At 47.7% G+C, this 26,183-nt stretch overlaps 1 protein-coding gene across 1 annotated transcript in view; it reads left to right on the top strand.

Moving 5' to 3' along the window:
- The window catches only part of adamts3 (ADAM metallopeptidase with thrombospondin type 1 motif, 3), a 54,458-nt gene extending 28,534 nt beyond the window's left edge, over positions 1-25,924 (top strand). Inside the window, exons 8-20 of the mRNA XM_053421122.1 lie at positions 1,697-1,810; positions 2,557-2,702; positions 4,073-4,248; positions 5,275-5,408; positions 6,356-6,479; positions 9,382-9,465; positions 9,890-9,970; positions 13,438-13,601; positions 16,563-16,719; positions 17,836-17,968; positions 23,558-23,765; positions 24,661-24,778; positions 25,458-25,924. Coding sequence (XP_053277097.1) covers positions 1,697-1,810; positions 2,557-2,702; positions 4,073-4,248; positions 5,275-5,408; positions 6,356-6,479; positions 9,382-9,465; positions 9,890-9,970; positions 13,438-13,601; positions 16,563-16,719; positions 17,836-17,968; positions 23,558-23,765; positions 24,661-24,778; positions 25,458-25,924 — 2,106 coding nt within the window. The remainder of the gene's footprint in view (positions 1-1,696; positions 1,811-2,556; positions 2,703-4,072; positions 4,249-5,274; positions 5,409-6,355; positions 6,480-9,381; positions 9,466-9,889; positions 9,971-13,437; positions 13,602-16,562; positions 16,720-17,835; positions 17,969-23,557; positions 23,766-24,660; positions 24,779-25,457) is intronic.
- The last annotated feature ends 259 nt before the right edge of the window (positions 25,925-26,183 follow it).

The following is a 26,183-nucleotide window of genomic DNA, read 5'->3' on the forward strand; positions in this document are numbered from 1 at the left end:
ATCGAGCAGAGAACAGGCACCGGGGGTCGAATAGAATCTTCTCTTCTAGGCCCCGAGTGTGCAAGGAATCAAAACCTGTCTGTAAGACCCAAACCCTGTCTCCTCCGTCTCCATGTTAACAGACGGGACACGGAGCGTGAACGTGCACAGATCCCAGAGCTGACTCGGATTAATGTGAATTCTGGATTTGAGTCCGTGGACCATTTGTGTCACGTGCTTTTTGTTTGTTTGTTTGAGAATATGTTCTTCAATCCATCTAATTGTGTCTCGTGTGCCTCGGTGAACAAGGAGCCACTCGACCGAGCGCCTGAACACATCGGACCCTCGGCTGCAGCAGCAGACGGGTTCTCACAGTTAATTAATCTCTGCAGGGTCTAAATATGAAGTGTTTCTCTCAACTCATAAATAAATAAGTATCGGACAAAGGAAGCAGCGCTGGTTGTTTTCATATTTCACTGCTCAGGTAAATAGTGGCTCTTACAGAAGGAACCACAGGTTAGTCACAGCAGGTCAAATCAAATCAAAGTTTATTGTCACATAATCCAATTACAAAATAGAAAAATAACATACTATGCAACATAACATATAACATAACATCGTAACATGTAACAGTCAAGTGATGCAGCAGTTTACAGGGTGAGGGATGGGGGAATATTAAATAAATGAATATATGTGAAGTAAGTGTATTTGTATGAGTGGGGGAGCAGAATGTACATGGTGACTGTTCAGAGGCTCGGTGTTGATTGTTCAGAAGCCTGGTGGCCTGGGGGGGGGGGGGGGGGGGGCTGTTTGTGAGTCTGGTGGTCCGTGCTCAGAGGCAAATCTATGAATCCTCTCTCAAGCTCCCCTGACTCCCTATGAGGTCATAAATACCTAAATGCAGGTATTAATAATTAAATAGATGTAGAAATACATAACGAAATGGATAAATAACCTTATTTGTTGCCAAAATGTAATGATTGTCATTTATTTATGTCTTAATTATTTATTCCTGCATTTAAATATTTATTACAAATAAACTGTTCCCATAGAGAAACCTTTAAAGGAGCTCGAAACACTCGTAGACAGTGAACTCCATTTCATAGTTTTTCTTTCCTATCGTGTGTTGTGTTGTATTGTGTTGTGTTGTGTTCTGTTCAACCTGGACAAAACATTTCTATAACAATGAGGCGTTGTGAGTTTAACACTAAGTAAGTGTTACTTTGGCAGCTGGAGCCATTCTTTTGGTTCTAATGGAAAGAATCTCATGGGTCTGAATATGATGTTATTGTAATAAACAACATCATTGCAAAATACTTAGGACTGCTGTGTAGATTTCCCAACATCCACACAGCAGCCTCTGCATTTAGAGAGTTTAATCCTTTAGGGTTTATACACATGTCCCTGCTGATTGATCACTGTCCACGTGGATGGTAACGACTTTATGGAGCAGATGGAAACTGAGGAAACAACAGAAACATTCACTTAAAGATCTATTGTGTAGTAGAATGTGTTTGCCCCAGTCTGGAGAATTAGAAACAACGATCATACGTCTCATTTAAAGCTTCGTAAACTACAACACTAAGATAATACATGCATAGTGTAAAACTTTACTGCTGCAACGATTCCTAAAGCACTGACACAAATGTGTGTCTGTTTCCATCTCCTCCTCTCGGCCTCCGGCTTGTTTTCTATCTTCCTCTGTTCTGTGTTTCAGTTCCGCACCTTCGACCCGTGCAAGCAGCTGTGGTGCAGCCACCCGGACAACCCGTACTTCTGCAAAACCAAGAAGGGCCCGCCGCTCGACGGGACGGAGTGCAACCCCGGGAAAGTGAGTCTGTTACACACACACACGATGCTGCGTGGACACAAGTATGTGGACAATCCGAAAAACACCAGCTGCAGGACACAAGGAGCAGAGATATGGATCCATGATGCCAGATGCACCAGAGTGTGAACTCCTGGGTTCAGTTTCCATCATCTTTACTAATTAATCCTGAAAATCAATTTACATAACCCAGTGTTTCATTAGTCAGCATCAATAAAACCTACAGATGTGATAGTTGATCCTCAATCTGCTGCTTTTAAACTCCTCCTCTGAAGGAGATCGGTTTCTATTCGCCTGGCTGCAGCAGTCAGCTCCTGTTCAGACCCACAATGCATCAGTGATGTGCGACACTGGCTGAGAAGCTCTGGCTCTCGCTCCGTGTTTCAGATTCAGACCCGAGGTCAGAGCTCTGCCCCTCAACAACACTGGAGAAGGAAGAGCTGGAGTGCCCCCCCCCCCCCCCTCCCCAAACTGTTGACACAAACTTGGAAGCACACTATTGTCTAAAATAACATTGTATTATGTAATTTAATGTTAATTTATTTAAAATTCCCCTATCTGGAAATGGGGCACGTTGCCCGAAGCTTGAATAACCGTCTCACCATAGACGTCTCCTCCACGTTCTCTGGGCCGTGTAGACTCTTCACATTTTTCCAGTGTTATCACTCACTGGCTCCAGAGCGGAGGCTTCTGTGTTTGGCTCACGTCTCTTCTTCCTCCTCCTCCTCCGACCCTGTGCTCCTCTGCAGTGGTGCTACAAAGGTCACTGCATGTGGAAAAACCCAAATCAGGTCAAGCAAGACGGGGCCTGGGGCTCCTGGAGCAAGCACGGCTCCTGCTCGCGCTCCTGCGGCACCGGCGTTCGATTCCGGACTCGTCTCTGCACCAACCCAGCGTAAGTAGGAATAAGATATTATAATATATCTATTTTTCTGACCTTGAATGATTCCTGCAGAACACTTGGAATCCATCAGAGGCTGTGATGACAGAAGGAACCACACTGGAAAAGTTTGTGTGATAAACAAAGTCATTCTTCTTCCTCGTCAAAACTCTGAGACCTGCATGACACAGAATCCACTGCCAGCCGGCTGGCTGCTGATGTGAGTGAGACAGATGCAGCCTGGAGCAGCGTAGAGGAGCAGAGTAGAGGAACAGTAGAGGAGCAGCGTAGAGCAGCAGCGTAGAGGAGCTGGGTCGAGAAGCAGTGTAGAGGAGCAGCGTAGAGGAGCAGCGTAGAGGGGCAGTAGAGGAGCAGCGTAGAGAAGCTAGGTCGAGAAGCTGGGTCGAGAAGCAGCGTAGAGGAGCGGCTTAGAGGGGCAGCGTAGAGGCGCAGAGTAGAGGAGCAGCATAAAAGAGCAGCATAGAGGAGCAGTAGAGCAGCGACGTAGAGGAGCAGAGTAGAGGAGCAGTAGAGGAGCAGCGTAGAGGAGCAGCGTAGAGGAGCTGGGTCAAGAAGCAGCGTAGAGGAGCGGCTTAGAGGGGCAGCGTAGAGGAGCAGTAGAGCAGCAGCGTAGAGGGGCAGCGTAGAGGAGCAGGGTAGAGGAGTAGGGTAGAGCAGCGGCGTAGAGGAGCGGCATAGAGGAGGAGGGTAGAGCAGCGGCGTAGAGGAGCAGCGTAGAGGATCGGCATAGAGGAGCAGCGTAGAAGAGCAGTAGAGGAGCATCGTAGAGTCTTAGCACTCTCCTCCATTCCGTGACCTCCTGACCTCCACGTCTCAGCTCGGAGTCAGTATCTCTTCTATCTTGGAGATATTCTCATTCTTGCACAAGGTCGACCCACTCCACCCCTATTTAACACAATATATATATTAATATGTATTACTGAATACATTGTGTAGCTGCTCTCAGACCTGCAGTGAACTCCACAGCTTGTGAAACCTTCGGCTGTACGAGCCCTGAGATCCTCACATCCCTCATGGTCACATGATAACTTGTTGAATCTGATCTAATAAGCTCATTGTAATGCATAAGGTTTGAGGCTTCAGATAAATAACGTGAATACACCGTAGAGAAGAGCTGGAGGAATCAGGTGATGTTCATGTTCAGTGGCAGCGAGGCTCAATTATCTTTGTGACCTTGACCAATCCTCATTTCACTGTTTCTCTATTTGAATCCCGAGGAGACGACCTTCGAGAGACACAAGCAGGTTTCATTAGAGCCTCTCGGGGCTGAAGAGTCTTCCTGTACTCGGCTATATAGAAACGTTCTCTGTGTGATTAGCTGACGTGTGTCCATCTCCCCCCCCCCCCCCCCCCTCCTCCTCCAGGCCGTCCAACGGGGGCCAGGACTGTCCCGGGGTGAACTACGAGTATCAGCTGTGTAACACCGACGACTGCCCCAAGCACTTCGAGGACTTCCGGGCTCAGCAGTGTCAGCTCCGCAACTCCCACTTTGAGTTCCAGAGCGCCAAGCACCACTGGCTGCCCTACGAGCACCCGGACAGTAAGACAATCTGATCCTGGATCACATCGTGTGGCCGCTTCTTGTCCCTTTGTGCCAAACAACAGCAATGAACGCTGACAGAGGATCAGGGTGTTTTCTACTTTCACACTCTCCTCCGTCTTCTCTTCACAATTTGTCTTTTAAAGTGTGTGTCTGGTTTTTCTTTGCCGTCTCTTGAATTCTTTTCCTTTTGCCCGATTCTCTCCATCTCTGTGCCAGTGTGAAGAGTTTAAATCTATAAATGAGCCTTTTTGATAGACGCTGAGCCCGGATCCCATTTCCAGCGCCGCTCTTTATCACACGGTGCTTTTATCTGGCCTCGCTCCACCGAGCTGTCGGCCATGTGTTGCAGCTGAATTGCTCTGGGCTCTGGAAAGTCACTCATGTGAAGATATAGAAGTCAGAGATCCTGCTGAGAACCTGCAGGGGGCGGGACAGCAGCATGGAGCCCGGTGGTCTGAGGCTGCAGAGGATTGTTCTCTGACAATTTGACAATGAGCTCCAACTTACAGGAGAAAGCTAATGAGGTTTCATTCAGGAAAACGTTTTTGTTCTTTCTCTTCTAAATTCAAACAGTTAAAGTTAAGAGGGTTAATGACAGAGTGAACAAACTCATAATCATATTAACACTTTGAGTCGATGACGTTTAGCTGCATGAACTGTGTGATTCAAGATTTTTATTATCAAATGCACGACAATAACATTAAGAAGTCGCTGGCAGTGAAATGCTTGAGTCACAGGTTCTATTCTAACAATGCTCAAGTATTTACAACCTAAAAAATTAAATAGAAATAGTATATTTTAATGATATGTAGGCTGGGATGAAAGGGGTCTTTAATAAGTGGTGCCTTTGATGTACTTGTCTTGGTGATTTGTCTTTGCCGAGCGCCCGTGTGTCCATCAGTTTGACAGTTGTGTTGGTTTCCCTCCGACCCGGCAGCAGAGCTCTCAGGTCCTGCTTGTTCTCCTCCATGTTCCCGGTTGTTTCCTGAACCCATTGAAACAATCTGCTGTTCTCCCCTGCAGCCAACAAGCGGTGCCACTTGTACTGTCAGTCCAAGGAGAGCGCGGACGTGGCGTACATGAAGCAGCTGGTGCATGATGGGACGCGCTGCTCCTACAAGGACGCCTACAGTATCTGTGTGCGTGGAGAGTGTGTGGTGAGTGTGTACACGTCTCTCACCACATTAACAGCTGCATTGGAGATGATTGAGCGTGTGAGTGTCCACGGGCTGGTTCAGGTTCTGAAAGCTTTGAGGGACGTTGTTAAATTACAGGCTGTGATGTTTCTGAAGCGCTGGGTCAGCACCGGGCTCGGCTCTGAACACGCTGGGATCAGGTCCCCCCCCCCCCCCCCCCCGATCGCCCACTGCTGTGTAAGGAGCAGGATTCTCATAAAGCAGCTTCATTAAAATGCTCCTGACAGTGTGTCCTCATCCCCCCCCCCCGAGTCAGAGCAGCAACACACAGCCGCGCTGCAGCCGCTCAGGGCGACGCTCTGGATACCATGAGTAACACAGTGTGAAATCTATCATCTAAATATATATGAAATACAAAACATGCGTAGAGGAGGAACGAGGGAATTCATCCTTTGCACAAAAAAGGGAATGAATCATCCAAAACGTCCAAGCACTCTCAATCCACCAGTCAAGTTATTTCTATGGCTCTTAATTACTGACGCACACTAGAGGATAATCCAGTTGTTTACAATCTGAATTTACTTTCATCAAGCAGTGATTGGTAAGTGAGCAATACCCAATGAGGCCTTTGTCCCCAGTGGCAGGTTGATGAACTGTTCTGACTTTATCTTTGACCTCGAGAGATTCTATGAGAGTTTCCAGAATCACCACTGAGAAGAAAACCAAGTGTGTGTCTGTCTCGAGTGGGTCTTCTGCTGTGTGGCCTCTGGAGATTAAATATTAACAATAGTTTACATCTCTCATTTATTTCACACAAATATCCCTCTATGAGAAGTATCTGCCTGAGGCTTCATCTTCACAGCTTTTCATTTGAGAACTGCATGTTTCTGAAGTTGTGTGGTTGACTCTCTTCAAATCATCAGAGAAGTCAGGCTCCTCTCTCTTCTCTCCTCGTCTCCGTTCTGCAGAAAGTCGGCTGCGACAGAGAAATCGGCTCGATCAAGGTCGAGGACCGATGTGGTGTCTGTGGTGGAGACAACTCCCACTGCCGCACGGTCAAAGGATCCTTCACCAGGACGCCGAAGAAAGCCGGTAAGAATTCACTGAAACCACCGGGACCACAGCATCCACTCACAGAATGCATCCAGAGAGAATCGACTTGTTTCCATGACTGATGATTCAAACTCTCCTCTATGACTGAAAGATAAACGTGACCTCGCTCCTTGTTTTCATCTCAGGTGGATTCAAGCGTTGTAAATATATTGGGGTTGAATGTCTTGCATTGAAATACGTGCTTCTCATTTGAAGGTAATTAAATGTGAAGTGCCGTCCTTCACGTTAATGAAAGCATTCGATCCTTAAAGCTTTGATCAAACAGCAAAGTGGCTTATGTTTAAAACACCATGATCATTAGAATACACTTTAACATTTCATTGTGGCCCTTTCCCCGGCTCTTATTTAGATTTATCTGAGCGCTAACCCAGCTAGCATCAGCTGGTGATTCATCATCACAGCCTCAGGGCCACGAGGGGATCCTGACCACTGAGACAAGACGCTGCTGATCACGTGTCTACAGGAGGGGGACGCAGCAAATGGCTTTTCATGATTAGGTTTAATAGAAAACTGAATAAGGAGCGATATTAATATTAATGCACCAGCAGTTGCAGAAGGCTCAAGGCTGCAGAATGTGAGACCTTCTCACACTTTTGTTTGGATGCAGTTGGTGCAGAGCTGTGTAGTTATACAGTTTATGAGTGTTGTGGGTCTTTCTGGTCACAGAAACACACAAATAAGTTAAATCACAAACAAGAGAACGGCTCCTCACACTCTTACATTAGCAGCTTAGTTAGTTTTCGGCCAATTTCAGACCATTGTAGGTTTTCACAGCTGAAATTAAAATGATTAATCCTTTCAAATCAGATGCATAACACACAAACACACACACACACAGGTACTGCTAATGCACTTCACTCTGCAGAGAGGCGTTCTTCCTTTTAACCTGGTGAACCTTCCATTATAACACAAGCTGCCGTGTTTTAACCCTGGATTTTAAAAGGAGCAAGAGGTCGACCTGTTCTTTCCTCTGTTCAACTAACAGAAGTGGAACTAATGCATTGAACACATCGGCTCCGTGCACTTCGGAACGTGCACTGAGTTTTTCAAAGTAAAGCCCTGAGGCTTCATCTTCACAGCTTCTCATTTGAAAACTGCTTGTTTTTGAAGTCGTGTGGTTCATTATTATATCAGCTGGTTGTGTGATGGAGGTTTGTTTCAGATTTTTGACATAATTTCAGATCTGTAGTTGAAATTGGGAAAAGGTTGACGACAGATTTAATTGGAGTAAATATGCAGCTGTGGCCATAAATACCTGCAGGGGCGATGTATTGAGTAATAAGAAGTATGAATAGTCCTGAATATTATTATTATGATTTTTCTAGATGAATAACACGGCCCTGCTGGTAAGTGGCTCGTGGAGGAGTTAATGAAACTGCTGATCTCAGGATCCTCAGATAATGAGCGAGTCTGAGGGGGCGGAGCCAGAGATCATTCAGATTCATCACTTTCCTCACGAGCAGACAAATGATTGAGATAAACTTTCATTTATTTATTTATGTGGTTTGTTGTTGCTGCTAACATTTTACCAAACTTCTCTAATTAAAGCCCAGGTCATCTCCCACATGCACTCTCATACACGTGCACTTTAAATCCTCTGTGCGGGGGGGGAAGCATGATGAGTGTGAGTTAAGTGGTGGATTTGGTTTAACTAACGAGTGGCCTCACATTCTCTGGGAGGTTTTTTCTCCTGATGCCTCCTCAGACCTGAACGAAGCCTCAACTCTCATGAATCATTTATCATCCAATCTTCAGCCGGGGGGGGGGGGGGGGGGGGGGGGGGGGGGGATGATCGAGAGCTTCTGAGAAATATGAAGATGTGATTTCTAAGAGCTCCGACGCGGTTGCTTCATCAGACCATCTCAGGACGATCTCTGTTGAAACTGTGGTCCTCTCCTCTTGCTCTCCTTTAACCCCCCCCCCCCACACCTTTCTTTAACAGGCAAACAGTTAAGCAAGAGAGCCCAGAAAGAAACCCCTTTGTTGGAAAACCCGATATGCAAGTATCCCCTGAGTCCCTGTGTGTGCAGCTTGTAGTGCAGACGCTGTAGACGGGTAGAGACCCGAGTGAGACGAGTCCACGTCTCCTCTGCTCCTTGTTACTAATGAAGTGTCTGTTCAGGTCTGAATCCGCTGCAGTGACTCTCACCGGCTCGTTGTGTAGCCTCAGAACCGTGTGTGTACAAACACCTGTGTGTGGTCGCTTCATGTGAGTGTGTGTGTCTCTCGAGCTTCAGCAGCCTAACACACTAACTTTAAAGTCTCTGTTCTGATCCCAGTGTCACGTTGAACGACCCTGCAGACCGTCGGAGGTCATCCAGGAAGTGGTCGCTCGTCTAGCAGCTGATTGGTCGAACCCAGACGAGCCCCTTCGCTCATGAGGCCATTTACACATCCAGCCTGAGAGCAGCGTTTTCTATCAGGCCGCGAAAAAAGCTCAATTTGCGATATATCGTTCCAGCGCCTGTTGTTTCTGAAATTGCCGAGGGGGGGGGGGGGGGGGGGGGCATTTTCTGCCATCGCAGGACGTCTGTAATAAACTGTAGAGGCAGCGGTGCTCGCCGCTCTGCCCCCCTCGCCGCGGCCCTTTGACAGCGTGCTAGTTGAATTCATAATCACGTTTAGTGGCGGCGGCGTTATGCATCAGTGTCGGAGCTGCCCTCACATCTAATGGCATATTTTGCATGGCTGCGGTTCAGTCCTGGTGATTATTCAAGTGCTCTCGTCCAGCAGAGAAACAGTTTGCCTCTTCCTCCTCCTCCTCCTCCTCCTCCTCCTCCTCGATGAGATATGCCTCCATCTTAGCTGACGGTTCTGCAGGGAAGAAGAGAGAGAGGCAGCTGGAGAACTGTGAGACTAACTGATTCCTTTTATTTTGAAGGGAAGACCAGAGGAGCCTTCTCTTTGCCCAAAGGAGCTCGAAATGTGTTTTTAAATGAGACCGAGGACTCGAGGAACGTGCTGGGTGAGTCTCCACAGGTTTGTAAGTGGTGGACATCCGTGACAGAAGGCCTCTCTGCTGCCCCTGTAGACCGAACACCTGCTGAAACACGGCTGAGGGGGTTCTCTTCATGTTTTCATCCCGTCTGTGCATCAACACTGTGAACGGCAGGTGGATCAAAACAAACCTCTCACGCCCTCTGTTTCAATAAGAGAGAGAGGAGTGTCTTCTCCTGTTCCTCTCACACTCCCTCCAACATCTCCTTTGTAGAGCAAAGTGAACGCAGCTTCTGGAAGACGCGAGATGTCCACCTCTGCAAACACACGGTTTATTTCTGTACCTGCTGAACTTACCTGTCTCTGTCTCATCTTCTCTAACCCCCCCCCCCCCCCCCCTCCCCCCTCCTCCCCTCCTCCTGCTTCTGCTGCTGCTACAACACTTGGCAAAGGCTACCTTAAGATGTTTCTCATTCCTCCTGGAGCTAGACATGTGATCATCCAAGAAAGTGAGGCCTCCCCTCAGCTTCTTGGTAAGTGTGACCTTCACGACACCAACACATGTGGTTACACCGGAGGACTCCTGGAGAAATGTCTCCTAACCTGTAGTGACACTTCATAAATAACAAACTGTACACAGTTTATTCCATTTCCCTTTCCAGATGAATCCTCTCTGCTCATTCATTATTCATCAGTTCAATCTAACCTGGAGATTTATCTGGATTTATCTGGATTTATGTGATGAGGTGAAGTGAGTTTCACATTTCGACAGAACATGGAATAAATGAAAGTATCTTCATATTCAACACGGAACATCTAGAGCGGAAGCACAGAGTCAGAGGAGAAAACGTTTCTGTAAGACCTCAGTCTCTAATAATGAGAGAAAGAACACTCTGGTGTCTGGATTGGAACAAACCCTTCTTGTTTAATTGATAATTAGTCCTTTATAAGTGGATAATATAAAACAAACTGTGAAAAATGACCTTCACAATATCCCAGCGTGAGTCTTCATATCTTCAAATTGCTCATTTGATCCCGAGAGATAACATTCTGACGAGGAGAAGCAGCAAAGCTCTGATCAGAGCATCATCCATGTTCCACGACCGGCAAATGACTCAAGCAGTTAATTCAATTATTATATTCAATCCATCATTCATATTCAGTTCAATGAAATGGTTTGTAATGGATTCAGAAGGCGCCACACAACGTGATGCTGCCCGTGTTGTGTCTCCAACACAACACGGGCAGATAATCAGTGTCACACTATTTCAAAGCCATAAGCATCACGTGAAGAACTTAGAGAAAATACACAACATGAGAGAAGTTCTTTCATCAAAAAGAGAAATGGTAGAAAAACACAGATGTACACACTGAGCTGTGAGATCCTCAGTAGTTCAGTGTAAAACTCCAGAGGATCAGATGGACCTGAGTTCCAGGCTCATATGATTTTGTAATAAACTGATGATGAAACAGTCTCAGCTCCGAGTTGCTTCATCTGATCTCAAGATTTCAGTGAATTTTTAACCTCAGAAAAGATTTCAGTTTTTTTTTTTTGACAAAATAAGTCATTCACTTTATTTCCGTCTTCTTTAATTTGTTTCCTAGGGACATAACTCATTATTGAACATTAGTATAAAATACCAAATATGCTGGAGTCGGCAAGAATGCAAATTTACACCTGTCGTCCCAAAGCAGGAAAGAAGAGGCGTCGACAAAACAGAAACTTTCACCCTGAAAAGTTTGAATCACAGTCGACGTCCTTCTATCTCGATAATTAACCGTTGTAATAACATTTTAATGAGACGCTTCTTATCCCAGTTCCTGGGCCTCGTTCCACTAGAGAGGCTCATGATGGGTTAGAGAAACACAATCAAACCAGAGAGCCACTTTCCCCCTATAGCAGAATAACAAGAGGTGGAGATGGATCTATGTGAGACGGCGTTCCTTAATCCACCCGCTAATTATAATGACACTCTACATTCCATTTTCATCCACGATGCATGAATCAAACATTCATTGAGATGTTTCAAAGCCTCGTTCTGAGGTGGTGACCTCTGCTGATTACAGGAGAGCGGTCGGGGGGGGGGGGGGGGGGGGGGGGACCAGCGACTATAATCAGCCGGAGAGAATCAATCACAGACTCTCACCTGAGATTCCAGACTGGATCCGTGTCTGTGATCCATGAATATTAACACAAACAACCTTAAACATTTAATGTCGTTTAATCAAAACTGATGAATTTTCTATGTTAAACCTTTGAATTGGAAGAAAAATGACAGAAACCCAGTGGAGGAATAATTCTGTAGTGAGTCAGTTTCTATAAAGAAAAAGAAAAGTTCAGGAAAATATCCAGAGCAACTGACTCAGACTCTTTATTCACACTCAACCTCTCAGGGGAAAGTCCAGACTTCAGTGCAGGTCTGAACTCAGCTCTCACGTCTCCATTAGCAGGACATTAGTTCTGATCCCGCCCCCCCCTGAGAGATCGACCCTGCAGCTTCCATTCAGCTGCAGAGGCCGGGGAAGAGGAGCTAAGTGAGAGGGTCAGTGTGAACGTGACTCTTCTGTGGCTCTGTGCTTCCACACAAAAAAACTCCTCAACTCACCTTAGAGACGTGATTCCACTTCATCGTGATCTCAGCCTGCAGCCGGGGGCGAGTCAGATCTCTCTCCCCTGCAGGAAGGAGACAGAAGTCCGTTTAGCAGCTTCTGTAAACATCTCGTCTTCACATCTGCCTTTTCATGAAGCTTCTCCCCTCGAGAAACACTTCAGCAGCTCCCGCTTCAAAAGGGCTTTGACTCGTGGCTTTGACTCGTGGCTTTGACTCGTGGCTTTGACTCGTGGCCTCAGTAGTTCAGCTGCTGTCGTTTCCACAGTCTGAAGTGAATCTGATGGATCCCAGTGAAGAGGATTCTCTGACTTCTGCTTCCATTGTTAGTTTGCTGCTGTTAGTTCTGCATTTCTCTCAGTAGTGTTTCCAGCTTAGTAAACTCTTATAAATATTCATGAGGTTAAAACCCGACATGAGTCTGAGTGTTAATCTAAAGTCAGGGCTCAGGTGTTCAGGGAATTAAAGGCTCTTCCAGATTTCCCTTCATTAGATTATCTCATCTACTGACTGGTTTCTTCCTCTGTTTATTTAAGAGCGTGGCCTTTAGAGTTAGAGAGCAGGACTGACTTTATAAAGCTCCCACTCAGAACCCTGCCCCCCCCCCCCCCCCCCCTTGTTAGGCTCCTCTCGCTGTGTGTTTTATTTTATTTTTGTCAAGTGTTGTGTTGACAGAAGCAGATCTGAGCTCAAGCAGTGACTTAAGTGCAAGCTTTTTCCAGTTCTGAGCCTTAAATCAATCGGACCTGCTTCTGAGTAACAAGAGGACAGAAGACAAAACACTGTTAGTCTGATGATAGGTCTCCACTAGTGATGGGACCAGAGTCAGGATGAGACCTTCATGCAACTGTTGAATCAAAAGAGAGAAATGAATGAAGGATCTGTGTGATGTCAAATTTATATCCACAGTTTCTCACACTTATAAATCAACTGAGCAGCAGCAGAAAGTCTTCAAATGACAATTTAATGTTTTAATGGTCAACAAGTTGCCACAGATCTCACACCAGCCTGAAAAAAACATTAATTTAAAATCAGAATCTGTAAGAATCTAAAATCCTGAATCCCATCAGTCTCATAATCCAGCCTCAGTGTGTGACACGGGAACAAGAGTCGCTATGAAAGAGCATCTTTTAATTGTTACTCATTTTCCCTATTAGATGCATTCTTGTTTTTAATTGAGTCAAATCTCCACGAGACACTAGAGGATGAACATGAACATCCGAGCGGCTGGAGACACAACATAAGAGAAAGTTGATTCATTCGTTTTTTGCTTATCTTCTGTGAGTCACTCTTTAGAACGTGTTTCTTCTCTCGGTGAATAGAACAGAACATTTGGTCTTTTGTGGAGATTCTCACAGTTTGTGTCTCACGTAACAAATGACTGGTTGCAGCCGTGAAGAACCAGGCGACGGGTCATTACATCCTCAACGGGAAGGGAGAGGACGTGAGGTCCAGGAGCTTCATCGACCTGGGGGTGGAGTGGCACTACATCATCGAGGAGGAGGTGGAGACCCTGCACACCGACGGACCGCTGCACGACCCCGTGGTGGTTCTGGTAATACACACAACTCCTGCTACACACCACAGATACTGTTGTTTCAATGAGATGCTTGTTAGAACACATTGTGAACGAGGAGGTCGGCCGAGTTCAGCCCGAGAGTCAAACCAAGTTTAAATCCACCTGATTTGTTATCGTGGATCAGGGAAAGTTCGGTTTTACACGTGCACATAAATGCACTTTATATTAGAGAGAGAGAGAGAGAGAGAGAGAGAGAGAGAGAGAGAGAGAGAAGCTGAAACCGGACTGACCCGGGAACAGTGAGGTGGACGATGTGTCAATCAACCCCGGAGCTGACAGGCAGCCAGGGACGTGTGGCAAAGGGGGCGGAGCTTTACGACCACTTGTTTCTGAACCGCAGCTCGGTCGATGACACGTCTTCCTTCAGGCCCGGACGAGACATGACATCATTCAAATGACAGAGTCAGGAACAGGAACAGAATTTGTTTATAGTTTTTAATGGTGGGGGGGGGGGGGTATGTGAACATCGGGGACTTGACACCCGAGAGAGTCGACCTCAGTTGAACTCTCCGGAGGAGCGGTCGTTTCAACGTTAGCATCTCAGCTAACCTCGGCTCCCTCCTCCCCCCCCCCCGGCAGCCTCAGTGTTATTTCGTCTGTCTCATTGTCTCGTCACGTTGTCCCTCACTGACTCGATGACGAGATCTAAGACCCTGGAGGTCGGGGGGGGGGGGGGGGGGACCATCTGCCGTGGGACTCCTTGTTCCTGTGGTTAATAATAGATCTTTCTGTCTCTGTGGGGTTCGGTGCAGCTCAATGAGTTGGACAGCGATGAGACTCGTCCCTGATGAGGACGGACGAGTCTCTGTCTCTGTCTCTGTGGATCTGTGAGTGAAGTCAGACGTTAGGACGAGTTCTCAGATTCACACTGAGGCGCCCGAGGAGAAGAACAAACTGCATTGAACTCGATTTATCATTTTGTATTCTTCATGAAACAAAACAGAAGGCAATTAAAAAAATACCTTATTTCACCAGAGCTTTAATGACGAATTAAAACAGATCAGATATATAAAAAAGTAAATTACCTGACTACTTGTTAAAGTGTCTGTTCAAAGGTCAGATTCATAGATACGAATGAGAAACAGTGTTTATTTATGACTTTCTGCTTCAAAAACAAAGATTAATTAACATGTCATCTAAATAAAAACTAATTGAAGAACATCACTGCTTCCAACAATGTTTTTCTATATACAAAGATTGACTTGTTTTATCAAGGGGCAGAGCTGAAAATAAAACATAATTATCATCTTATAATTGAACAGAGTTTCTTTGTGGACAATGTTTGAGCTGGTTTCTGCCTTTTCTAACAGTTTCCCCCTTTGTGCAGTATTTTATAAAACTAAAAGAAAATGAGCTAATTCCCTAGAACGCCAAACTCTACATTTAATATTCTTATGATTAGTAGTATTGCTATAAATAGATCATTTTGATTTGACTTACAGTTGATCTTACATTGAGGCAGGACCTCCAGGGTCAGAACAGATTCAATTTAATGTGAGAGCAGGAAAAGTTCACACGAGGAACAAAGTCAAGTTCTTCAGACTCTGGAGTGTGAAGCAGAAATGTTTAGATAAGATGTTAGTTTTATATTAATATAATAAAGGAACTCTTTGGATCTGCTGCTTCCTCCCTCATGTTTGATTAAGAACTGAGAACTGAGAACATCAGTGTGTGTGTGTGTGTGTGTGTGCGTGTGTGTGTTGAAAAGCTCTGGTTCTTACAGAAGCTACTTGCCGACTGTGTCCTCGCTGGGAACTTATTTAACCTTTATTCAAAAATATTATAAAAATCTCTTTCTGACGTCTTGGTGCCAGAGCTGCTTTAATTTAATGCTCAGTAGACGTCTGTAATGAAAGTCTTTTTATTAATGTAAAGGTCAAAGTGGCACAAGGACAGAGAACAAATGCACAGTTTGACTTTCATCACCTGGTTCAAGATCAACTTATGAGCAAATTCAAATCAAATCAGTCTCATAAACCAGGAAACTCTTAGATTCTTCTAATTCCATATGAGTCTGTGTTGTTTTTCTTTCTCATATTCCATGAAAATATGATGAATATCCAGGGAAATGCTAAACAAGCAGTTCTCATCATACAAATGTAAAATAAAACATCTTCTGACAACCCAAATAAATAACTTAAAGACTTTAATAACCTTCATGCTTTAATTAGGACGTATTTCTAAGCTCTATCATTTCTGTGTGTTGTGGTAAATCCCTTTTCTCTCACTGAGTTGTTGAGCTTCACTCAGTTTGTTGTTTTTCTCTCCTGCAGGGACTCACGGCTCCGGCTCGGCTGTTTGTTCAGTAAATTGCAGCTCATGTTTGACTTGAAGAAAAGAGAGAGGAACATATTCTGACAGGAGAAATACTTGAGTGGTCAGAAGTCTTTTTCAGAAATTAATCTGAGTCCTTATTATATAATCTCACACGCCATGAAATGATATCTTGAATTGGAATGAAACGAACATTAAGACTTCTACTCTTCTTACATGAGGAATATTTCATTATGTAACTGAAGTAATCTGTGTCTGTCTAATCCGCGTTAATCCCTCAAACATATGAAGCCCACAGCGTCTCCTGGTTCTTCTTTTATTTGTGGATCCCTTGTTTTTCCCGCCTGCTGCTTCCATTTCAAATTGAACTCCCTAATCCTCCCAGCGGGTAGATACCTGAGAAATATTCCAGCTGTGTCTCAGAGGAAGAGCGAGAGAGGAGATGAGGGAGAGAATGTCCCTGATGTCCTCTCTACCTCTGTCCACTTGTTGTCTCTGTGTTGTCTCGTGTCCCCGCTGCCTCCGGGAATTAAACACTGTGCTTTTAATTTGCACAAATTTGCACTTTGAGTCCTTTCATTGAAACACGGGGACGTCTCTCAGAGAACGATGCTGTAATGGGACTGGGATTTGATTTGCTCTCTTTCTTCCCGTGGTCTGCAGATAATACCGAGGGACAATGAGACGCGCTCCACTCTCATGTACAAGTACATCATCCACGAGGACTCGGTGCCGGTTAACACCAACAATGTGATCCAGGAGGAGACGTACGAGTGGGCCCTGAAGAGCTGGTCCCCGTGCTCCAAGCCCTGTGCCGGAGGTAATGGACGCATTAGCATCGGGACAGTGGAAAGGAATAATTCACTTTTACTTCATTTATCTGTATTTGAAACTCGCTGCTCCTCATGTACAAATGTCCTTGTTTTTATTCCAATTGACAAACATCCTCAAACTGAGACTTTTCCATTTTAAATTCATTTATTATTCATTTATTCCAGTGTGTGTTTTTCAAACAGAGGTTGATTTAGAGCTGTAGATAAAAACTTGGACTCGGTTCATGTGCGATAAGTAAACTACCTGAGATTTAACAAAAAAATTGGGAAATTCCACAAAAGTTATCAAATATGGTAAATGAATACCAGTAAAGATAACATGATATTGGATTTCATTAATAGATAAATCTTACATCTGTTTTTTTATATTATATAAGTGCATTTAACTGCATTGTGGTCCTGCACAGGTCTTAATCAGATGTGTGGAAATGAATTACCTTTCAATGAGCTGTGTTAATGGGATCATGTTGTGAATACACAATGATACAGTTGTGTGTTATCTTTTAATTAAACTGAATTCAGTGGCTGCTGCAGATTCTCGCTGGATGACGTTTCCATAAGTTGCACAAAACATTCAAGCAACTTCTCCCACGAGCTCAACGTCCAGTGAAATGATTCTTTCACTCACAGCAGGACACTAAAGCATTTATCACCTGATGGACACTTTTAATATGATGAAAACATTCTGTCACAGAATACACCACTTTTCATTTCAGTCATTTTTCAGAATTAATACAAAACAGACCTGAGGAATCTTGATTGAAGTGATGTTCTTTAAAACGTTGGTATCACCACACACAGGAAACTCTGTGCCGGGGTCTATGAAGTAGAAATATTTTTACTAAAACTATTTTTTCATAACAAATCAATCCAAACTTCTCTGATATGACCAAACACTGAAAGTGGCCAAATTCGTTTTTTAGCCACAGTAAAAATCAATAAGAATCAACGAATAACTTGAAATGTTAAAAATCTGATCGAGCAATCATCTGATGCTTCTGATCATCGGTTCAGACGAGATCATTTCTACTTTAATTTATCTGAATGTCTCTTTGATGATTGTAGTATGTTGTGTGATGTAAACATGTCCCCCCCCCTCACAGGCTTTCAGTACACCAAGTACGGCTGTCGAAAGAAAGGCGACACCAAGATGGTGCATCGAGGATACTGCGACGCCAACAAGAAGCCCAAGCCCATCCGCCGGATGTGCAACCTGCAGGACTGCACCCAGCCGCAGTGAGTAGAGCAGGTTCCCACTGAGCAGGTTCCCACTGAGCAGGTTCCCACTGAGCAGGTTCCCCCTGAGCTGGTTCCCACTGAGCAGGTTCCCACTGAGCTGGTTCCCACTGAGCAGGTTCCCACTGAGCTGGTTCCCCCTGAGCTGGTTCCCACTGAGCAGGTTCCCACTGAGCTGGTTCCCACTGAGCAGGTTCCCACTGAGCTGGTTCCCTCTGAGCAGGTTCCCCCTGAGCAGGTTCCCACTGAGCAGGTTCCCACTGAGCAGGTTCCCACTGAGCAGGTTCCCACTGAGCAGGTTCCCACTGAGCTGGTTCCCTCTGAGCTGGTTCCCAATGAGCAGGTTCCCAATGAGCAGGTTCCCACTGAGCAGGTTCCAACTGAGCAGGTTCCCCCTGAGCAGGTTCCCACTGAGCAGGTTCCCACTGAGCTGGTTCCCTCTGAGCTGGTTCCCAATGAGCAGGTTCCCACTGAGCAGGTTCCCACTGAGCAGGTTCCCACTGAGCTGGTTCCCTCTGAGCTGGTTCCCAATGAGCAGGTTCCCACTGAGCAGGTTCCCACTGAGCAGGTTCCCTCTGAGCTGGTTCCCACTGAGCAGGTTCCATCTGAGCAGGTTCCCCCTGAGCTGGTTCCCACTGAGCAGGGTCCCACTGAGCTGGTTCCCTCTGAGCAGGTTCCCACTGAGCTGGTTCCCTCTGAGCAGGTTCCCCCTGAGCAGGTTCCCACTGAGCAGGTTCCCACTGAGCAGGTTCCTACTGAGCTGGTTCCCACTGAGCAGGTTCCCACTGAGCTGGTTCCCTCTGAGCAGGTTCCCATCGAGCAGGTTCCCAATGAGCAGGTTCCCCCTGAGCAGGTTCCACTGAGCAGGTTCCCACTGAGCCGGTTCCCACTGAGCAGGTTCCCACTGAGTCGATTCCCACTGAGCAGGTTCCCACTGAGCTGGTTCCCACTGAGCAGGTTCCCACTGACCAGGTTCCCAATGAGCAGGTTCCCACTGAGCAGGTTCCCACTGAGCTGGTTCCCACTGAGCAGGTTCCCACTGAGCTGGTTCCCTCTGAGCAGGTTCCCCCTGAGCAGGTTCCCAATGAGCAGGTTCCCACTGAGCAGGTTCCCACTGAGCAGGTTCCCACTGAGCAGGTTCCCACTGAGCAGGTTCCCACTGAGCAGGTTCCCACTGAGCTGGTTCCCTCTGAGCTGGTTCCCAATGAGCAGGTTCCCAATGAGCAGGTTCCCACTGAGCAGGTTCCAACTGAGCAGGTTCCCCCTGAGCAGGTTCCCACTGAGCAGGTTCCCACTGAGCTGGTTCCCTCTGAGCAGGTTCCCAATGAGCAGGTTCTCACCGAGCAGGTTCCCACTGAGCAGGTTCCCACTGAGCTGGTTCCCTCTGAGCAGGTTCCCACTGAGCAGGTTCCCACTGAGCAGGTTCCCGCTGAGCTGGTTCCCACTGAGCTGGTTCCCACCGAGCAGGTTCCCACTGAGCAGGTTCCCCCTGAGCAGGTTCCCACTGAGCAGGTTCCCACTGAGTCGATTCCCACTGAGCAGGTTCCCACTGAGCTGGTTCCCACTGACCAGGTTCCCAATGAGCAGGTTCCCACTGAGCTGGTTCCCTCTGAGCAGGTTCCCCCTGAGCAGGTTCCCACTGAGCAGGTTCCCACTGAGCAGGTTCCCACTGAGCTGGTTCCCACTGAGCAGGTTCCCAATGAGCTGGTTCCCACTGAGCTGGTTCCCGCTGAGCAGGTTCCCGCCGAGCTGGTTCCCACTGAGCTGGTTCCCATTGAGCTGGTTCCCACTGAGCTGGTTCCCACCGAGCTGGTTCCCTCTGAGCAGGTTCCCACTGAGCAGGTTCCCACTGAGCAGGTTCCCACTGAGCTGGTTCCCTCTGAGCTGGTTCCCAATGAGCAGGTTCCCACTGAGCAGGTTCCCACTGAGCAGGTTCCCTCTGAGCTGGTTCCCACTGAGCAGGTTCCATCTGAGCAGGTTCCCCCTGAGCTGGTTCCCACTGAGCAGGTTCCCACTGAGCTGGTTCCCTCTGAGCAGGTTCCCCCTGAGCAGGTTCCCAATGAGCAGGTTCCCAATGAGCAGGTTCCCACTGAGCAGGTTCCCGCTGAGCAGGTTCCCACTGAGCTGGTTCCCACCGAGCTGGTTCCCACCGAGCAGGTTCCCGCCGAGCAGGTTCCCGCTGAGCTGGTTCCCACTGAGCAGGTTCCCACTGAGCTGGTTCCCTCTGAGCAGGTTCCCCCTGAGCAGGTTCCCACTGAGCAGGTTCCCACTGAGCAGGTTCCCACTGAGCAGGTTCCCAATGAGCTGGTTCCCACCGAGCTGGTTCCCACTGAGCAGGTTCCCCCTGAGCAGGTTCCCACCGAGCTGATTCCCACCGAGCTGATTCCCACCGAGCAGGTTCCCACTGAGCTGGTTCCCAATGAGCAGGTTCCCGCTGACCAGGTTCCCGCTGAGCTGGTTCCCGCTGAGCAGGTTCCCGCTGAGCTGGTTCCCACTGAGCTGGTTCCCACTGAGCAGGTTCCCACTGAGCTGGTTCCCTCTGAGCAGGTTCCCATCGAGCAGGTTCCCAATGAGCAGGTTCCCCCTGAGCAGGTTCCCACTGAGCAGGTTCCCACTGAGCTGGTTCCCACTGAGCAGGTTCCCACTGAGTCGATTCCCACTGAGCAGGTTCCCACTGAGCTGGTTCCCACTGAGCAGGTTCCCACTGACCAGGTTCCCAATGAGCAGGTTCCCACTGAGCAGGTTCCCACTGAGCTGGTTCCCTCTGAGCAGGCTCCCACTGAGCAGGTTCCCACTGAGTCGATTCCCACTGAGCTGGTTCCCACTGAGCAGGTTCCCACTGACCAGGCTCCCACCGAGCAGGTTCCCAATGAGCAGGTTCCCCCTGAGCAGGTTCCCACTGAGCAGGTTCCCACTGAGTCGATTCCCACTGAGCAGGTTCCCACTGAGCTGGTTCCCTCTGAGCAGGTTCCCACCGAGCAGGTTCCCACTGGGCAGGTTCCCACTGAGCAGATTCCCACTGAGCAGGTTCCAACTAGGCAGATTCCCACTGGGACTAAGCTGCAGTCGATTAGGACAAACTGGTAAAGTCTCCTCTCTCAGCAGGAGTGGAATGTAAAGAGCATCTTTTTCACTTTGGAGACGCTGGTTAGGTCCAAAAGGAAAATAAGCAGTTAGCATCAGCGTCAGCGTGGATCTGTACACGCCTATAATGGTTGTGTGTTTGTGTGTGTTTGTGTGTGTGTGAGAATGAGAGTGTGAGAGTGTGTGTGTGTGAGAGTGTGTGAGAGTGTGTGAGAGTGTGTGAGAGTGTGTGAGAGTGTGTGCTCAAGGATTCATTGAAGGGGGTGGTGGGAGGATGGAAACAGCAGGAAACAGGATATCTTTATATAAATAGCACGCTCTCTATTGTAAAGCAGGCAATTTACTTACAGTGAAGAGTGTGTGAGCTCTGATATTAGCATACGACAACAAAGACACACATCTTATTATGAGACATTAATTCAGCTGAATCCTGTGTCTGCTGTGGTCGAGTGTTTCAGCTTCACCTCGGACACGCAGCTGTCAAACCAAACGTACAGAAGCTCAAACTCAGCTGCTGATTCCTCCTGGAGTCTTTCACGTCTCTAGTTCTCAATGGCACGCTTCATTAGCTGGTGAGAACGACTCAAAGCTCCAGAGGCTGAGACCAGGTCGATAACAAGAGGCTCACGCTCCGAGGGTTGGACTCCGTTAAGCCTGAAATCTCCTGCAGCGAGGACAGGTCCGGTTCTATCAATACGTTCTGTTGGCGTGGCAGGTCGGGGGGGTTCAGGGATTCATCGGTTCTATATTCAACCAAGTGATTTAATAAAGAGTCGAGATCACGTGGGAGAGAAACACAGAGAGAATAAGCTGCATGTGGGGGGGGGGGGGGATCCTGCAAACTGTGGGAAGGTGAGAGTAGGAAGAGGAAGTTGTGATGAGATCAGCGTGTGGGCCGAGGTGATGGAGTGCAGGGGCCTGCGGGGGGGGGGGGGGGGGGGGGGACGGAGATGGATGAACATAAGCTGATTAGTGGTGGAGGATATAAAACCCCCGGAGATGAGAGGGAAGTTCAGAACCCGCCGCCCCAAAACCCGCCGCCCCAAATCTCACATGTGCAGGAGGCGAGCGGCCAAGTTCAGAGATTAGACCTCAATGCTGGGGGGGGGGGGGGGTGAGTCAAACAGACAGGCTGATGGAACCAAGGTGGACGGACATGAAGACAAGTCCAAACTCAGAGTTCAGGCAGCAGCAGGTAGGAAAACATCAGGGACAAGAAACAAGGAGGGACTGGAACTGAAGAGACTGGAACTGAAGAGACTGGAACTGAAGAGACTGGAACTGGAGAGACTGGAACTGAAGAGACTGGAACTGAAGGGACTTGAACTGGAGAGACTGGAACCGAAGAGACTGGAACTGAAGAGACTGGAACTAGAGAGACTGGAACTGAAGAGACTGGAACTGAAGGGACTGGAACTGAAGAGACTGGAACTGGAGAGACTGGAACTGAAGAGACTGGAACTAGAGAGACTGGAACTGAAGAGACTGGAACTGGAGAGACTGGAACTGGAGAGACTTGAACTGGAGAGACTGGAACTGAAGGGACTGGAACTGGAGAGACTTGAACTGGAGAGACTGGAACTGGAGAGACTGGAACTGAAGGGACTGGAACTGGAGAGACTTGAACTGGAGAGACTGGAACTGGAGAGACTGGAACCGAAGGGACTGGAACTAAAGAGACTGGAACTGAAGAGACTGGAACTGAAGGGACTGAAAGTGAAGAGACTGGAACTGGAGAGACTGGAACTGGAGAGACTGGAACTGGAGAGACTGGAACTGGAGAGACTGGAACTGAAGAGACTGGAACTGGAGAGACTGGAACTGAAGAGACTGGAACTGAAGGGACTGGAACTGGAGAGACTGGAACTGGAGAGACTGGAACTGAAGAGACTGGAACTGGAGAGACTGGAACTGGAGAGACTGGAACTGAAGGGACTGGAACTGGAGAGACTGGAACTGAAGGGACTGGAACTGAAGGGACTGAAAGTGAAGAGACTGGAACTGGAGAGACTGGAACTAAAGAGACTGGAACTGAAGAGACTGGAACTGAAGAGACTGGAACTGAAGGGACTGAAAGTGAAGAGACTGGAACTGGAGAGACTGGAACTGGAGAGACTGGAACTGAAGAGACTGGAACTGAAGGGACTGGAACTGGAGAGACTGGAACTGGAGAGACTGGAACTGAAGAGACTGGAACTGAAGGGACTGGAACTGAAGAGACTGGAACTGGAGAGACTGGAACTGAAGGGACTGGAACTGAAGGTCCTGTCATCATCACTATACTTGACTCTGATTGGTCGACACCAGTCTCTTGAAGAGTTCACGACAGATGATGTCATCCAGAGAATTTTTTTTAAGTGAAATCATGAAAAACTTCCTGTAGCCTTCATTTTGATTTTTCTGCTACTTTCTTCTTTCTTCATATTTCCTCTTCCACTCGTCTTTTTACTAATATTCATACTTTGCATGACTTCCTGTGTCAGTGATCTCCTCATGTGTGTGCAGGTGGATCTCAGACGACTGGGAGTATTGCACCAAGACCTGCAGCAGCCTGGGTTTCCAGATCCGGACGGTCCGCTGTGTGCAGCTGCTCCACGACAGCACCAACCGCTCGGTGCACAGCAAGTACTGCAGCGGGGAGAAGCCCGAGAGCCGGAGGCCGTGCAACCGAGTCCCGTGTCCGGCGCAGTGGAGGAGCGGCGCCTGGTCCGAGGTTCAGTATCCACATATATATTAATTCTATATTTAATTTCAATCCTTGTGCTCGGATTCAGGCTTTAATTTGAGTGTTTTGGGCTTCAGCTCTCAACGTGGTCCCGTTCAGGAGGAAACAGATTTTCAGAGAAGTTTCCCTCCACATTCACATTCACTGGGAACCAAGTCTAAAAACACTCAGCTCCACCAAAGATGAAATTATTATATGCTGCTTCGACTGCATCCATCCTGTGATTGCTGCTGCAGGGTGTGCACATCACAAACACCCACGATTCAAAGTTTTATTTAATCTTTTTCTATTTCTAAACGAGGCCAGGCTGAGCTTGTTTCAGACTAGTTTGTGTAAAGTGTCCTATCACGTCTGGAGGAGAGAGATATTCCGACTGCACCTGTTATCAGAGGCTCCCTCTTGAAAAGGCTGCCGTCACAGTAGAGATGCAATTAAACAAGAACTACGAGATGTTTGTGCCCTAAATAAAAACAGAAGTCCTGTTAATGAGGGAAAACTTTTCCACTTCCACAGACCTGCTCAGCACAAAGTGGACAAGTTATTGATTTACAACTTCCAAAAACTGTTGGATATAGTTCAGAAATCCATGTGAAAAGTCTGCGATTTTATTTATGTAGAAACTCTGATTATAATTTGTGGGAAATTAGGGGAGAAGTTCGGCCAAACGCCCAAAAGACAGGATGTGGATAATGTCCAGAAATCTTTGCACCAGATGCAACAAACAAAGAGTTTTCTCCACGTTCTCCAGAGATCCAGACGTTCTGTTAGAAAGTGACTTTATTCAGGGACAGACGTTCGATTCCCTGTTTCCTGTGTGACCTGCCTGCATCACTTCCTGTGTGAAGCTGCTTGTGAGTGACTCTGTGTTCCCTGTCCTCCTCAGTGCTCTGTGACCTGTGGCGAGGGGCTGGAGAGGCGTCTGGTCACCTGCCGGATCGGAGACCAGTGTAACGGAGAGAAGCCTGAGAACGTGAGATCCTGCAGACCTGGAGCCTGTCACGGTGAGGACGTCTTTCTTTCCTCCTCCAGAGTGAAAGCACTTGTACTAAAAGGAAGTGCATTAGTTTTCTGTTGGGTCAGGCTGAGTCACGGAACGTATCAAAGAGAAATGAATAGGTTCATGTTTGTTAGTTTCCCTCAAAGGACAAGTAGCAGATCTTTAGAGGGATTTATTTTGAACACTGTCTCTGCACCGTGTTGAGAGCGTCTCTCTGTTGTCCTCAGCTTTGAGACCAAAGTGCCTGTGGGTTGGAACCCTGCCTGATTAAAGCTGGACTCAGTCCCACTGTGATGGAGCCACACATTCAGAACTCTCTCTCATGTGTCAGTGGTCACTGTTTACCATTTATATATTTCCTTGCACACTGGGTCTGATGTGTTTTGTTATTCTGTGAGATCTGACGCTTGGCAGCAGGAGACAGAAGACGTGAGGACGAGTTCGTCTCTCGTCACACGTCTTTTAAAAAACAGAAAATCAAAGGAGCTGTGAAATTGTCCTGATCGCGGCCGAGTCCATGTCCTCGAAGGGCAGTTTGAAGACATTTGTAAGGACGGTGGCTCTGAGGGCTCAAACAACAAATAGAACCTGCTCAGGAAACTCTATTGACGATGTTAAAGTGACAGAAACGTGAGGTCGTATTGATTCATTATTATTCTCCCTGTTTGCTCTTCACCTTTCAGATGAGCAGTGTAACGGGGACAAGTCCATCTTCTGCCAGATGGAGGTCCTGGCCCGGTACTGCTCCATCCCGGGCTACAACAAGCTGTGCTGCGACTCCTGCAGCAGGCGCACCGGCTCCCTGACCATGTTCTCCGAGGCGGCCGAGACGGAGGAGCACGTCCGCTTCGGGTCGGCCTCCCAGCTGCTGGAGACGCTGACGGCCTCGGTGGCAGCCAACGCCACCCGCGGCGGGAAACAAGGCTCCGTCACGCCGGCTGTGAAACACACCTCCACCCCTGCTCCGCTCAAGAAGCCCCCGTCGAAGATCCCCACGGCGCTCAGACGGGCCCCGAGACACATGGCCCTCCCCGGCAGGAAGCTGCCCGCCATGGCGCCGTCTCCCCTGGCCGATCCCGCCGAGGGTCAAAGGTCGAGCAGCTCCACAGATCGCCGGTGGCCCACAGCGTTTTCCGAGGGGGAGAGATGAAAGTGAAAGCTTCCCCTCAGGACTCCTTATGCACAGAAGCTCATCCGGCTCCATCCTGAGTCTTCTCACGCCAAAAAACACCACCGAGAAAAGTGCTGGTTCACTTTGTTAACGTTTTTCCATTTCTGCCCCCGAACCCCTGAGCTCCCACAGGGCTCCAGCCAGAGTGTCCCTTCACCTCCACATGTTCAGACCCATTCAGGTGAAGGGGCACGAGGACTGAAGGGAATTTTCCGCTGTGTCAAATGAAAAACTGAGG

This window comes from Pleuronectes platessa, chromosome 4 (genome assembly GCF_947347685.1).
Source record: "Pleuronectes platessa chromosome 4, fPlePla1.1, whole genome shotgun sequence".
NCBI lineage: Eukaryota > Metazoa > Chordata > Actinopteri > Pleuronectiformes > Pleuronectidae > Pleuronectes > Pleuronectes platessa.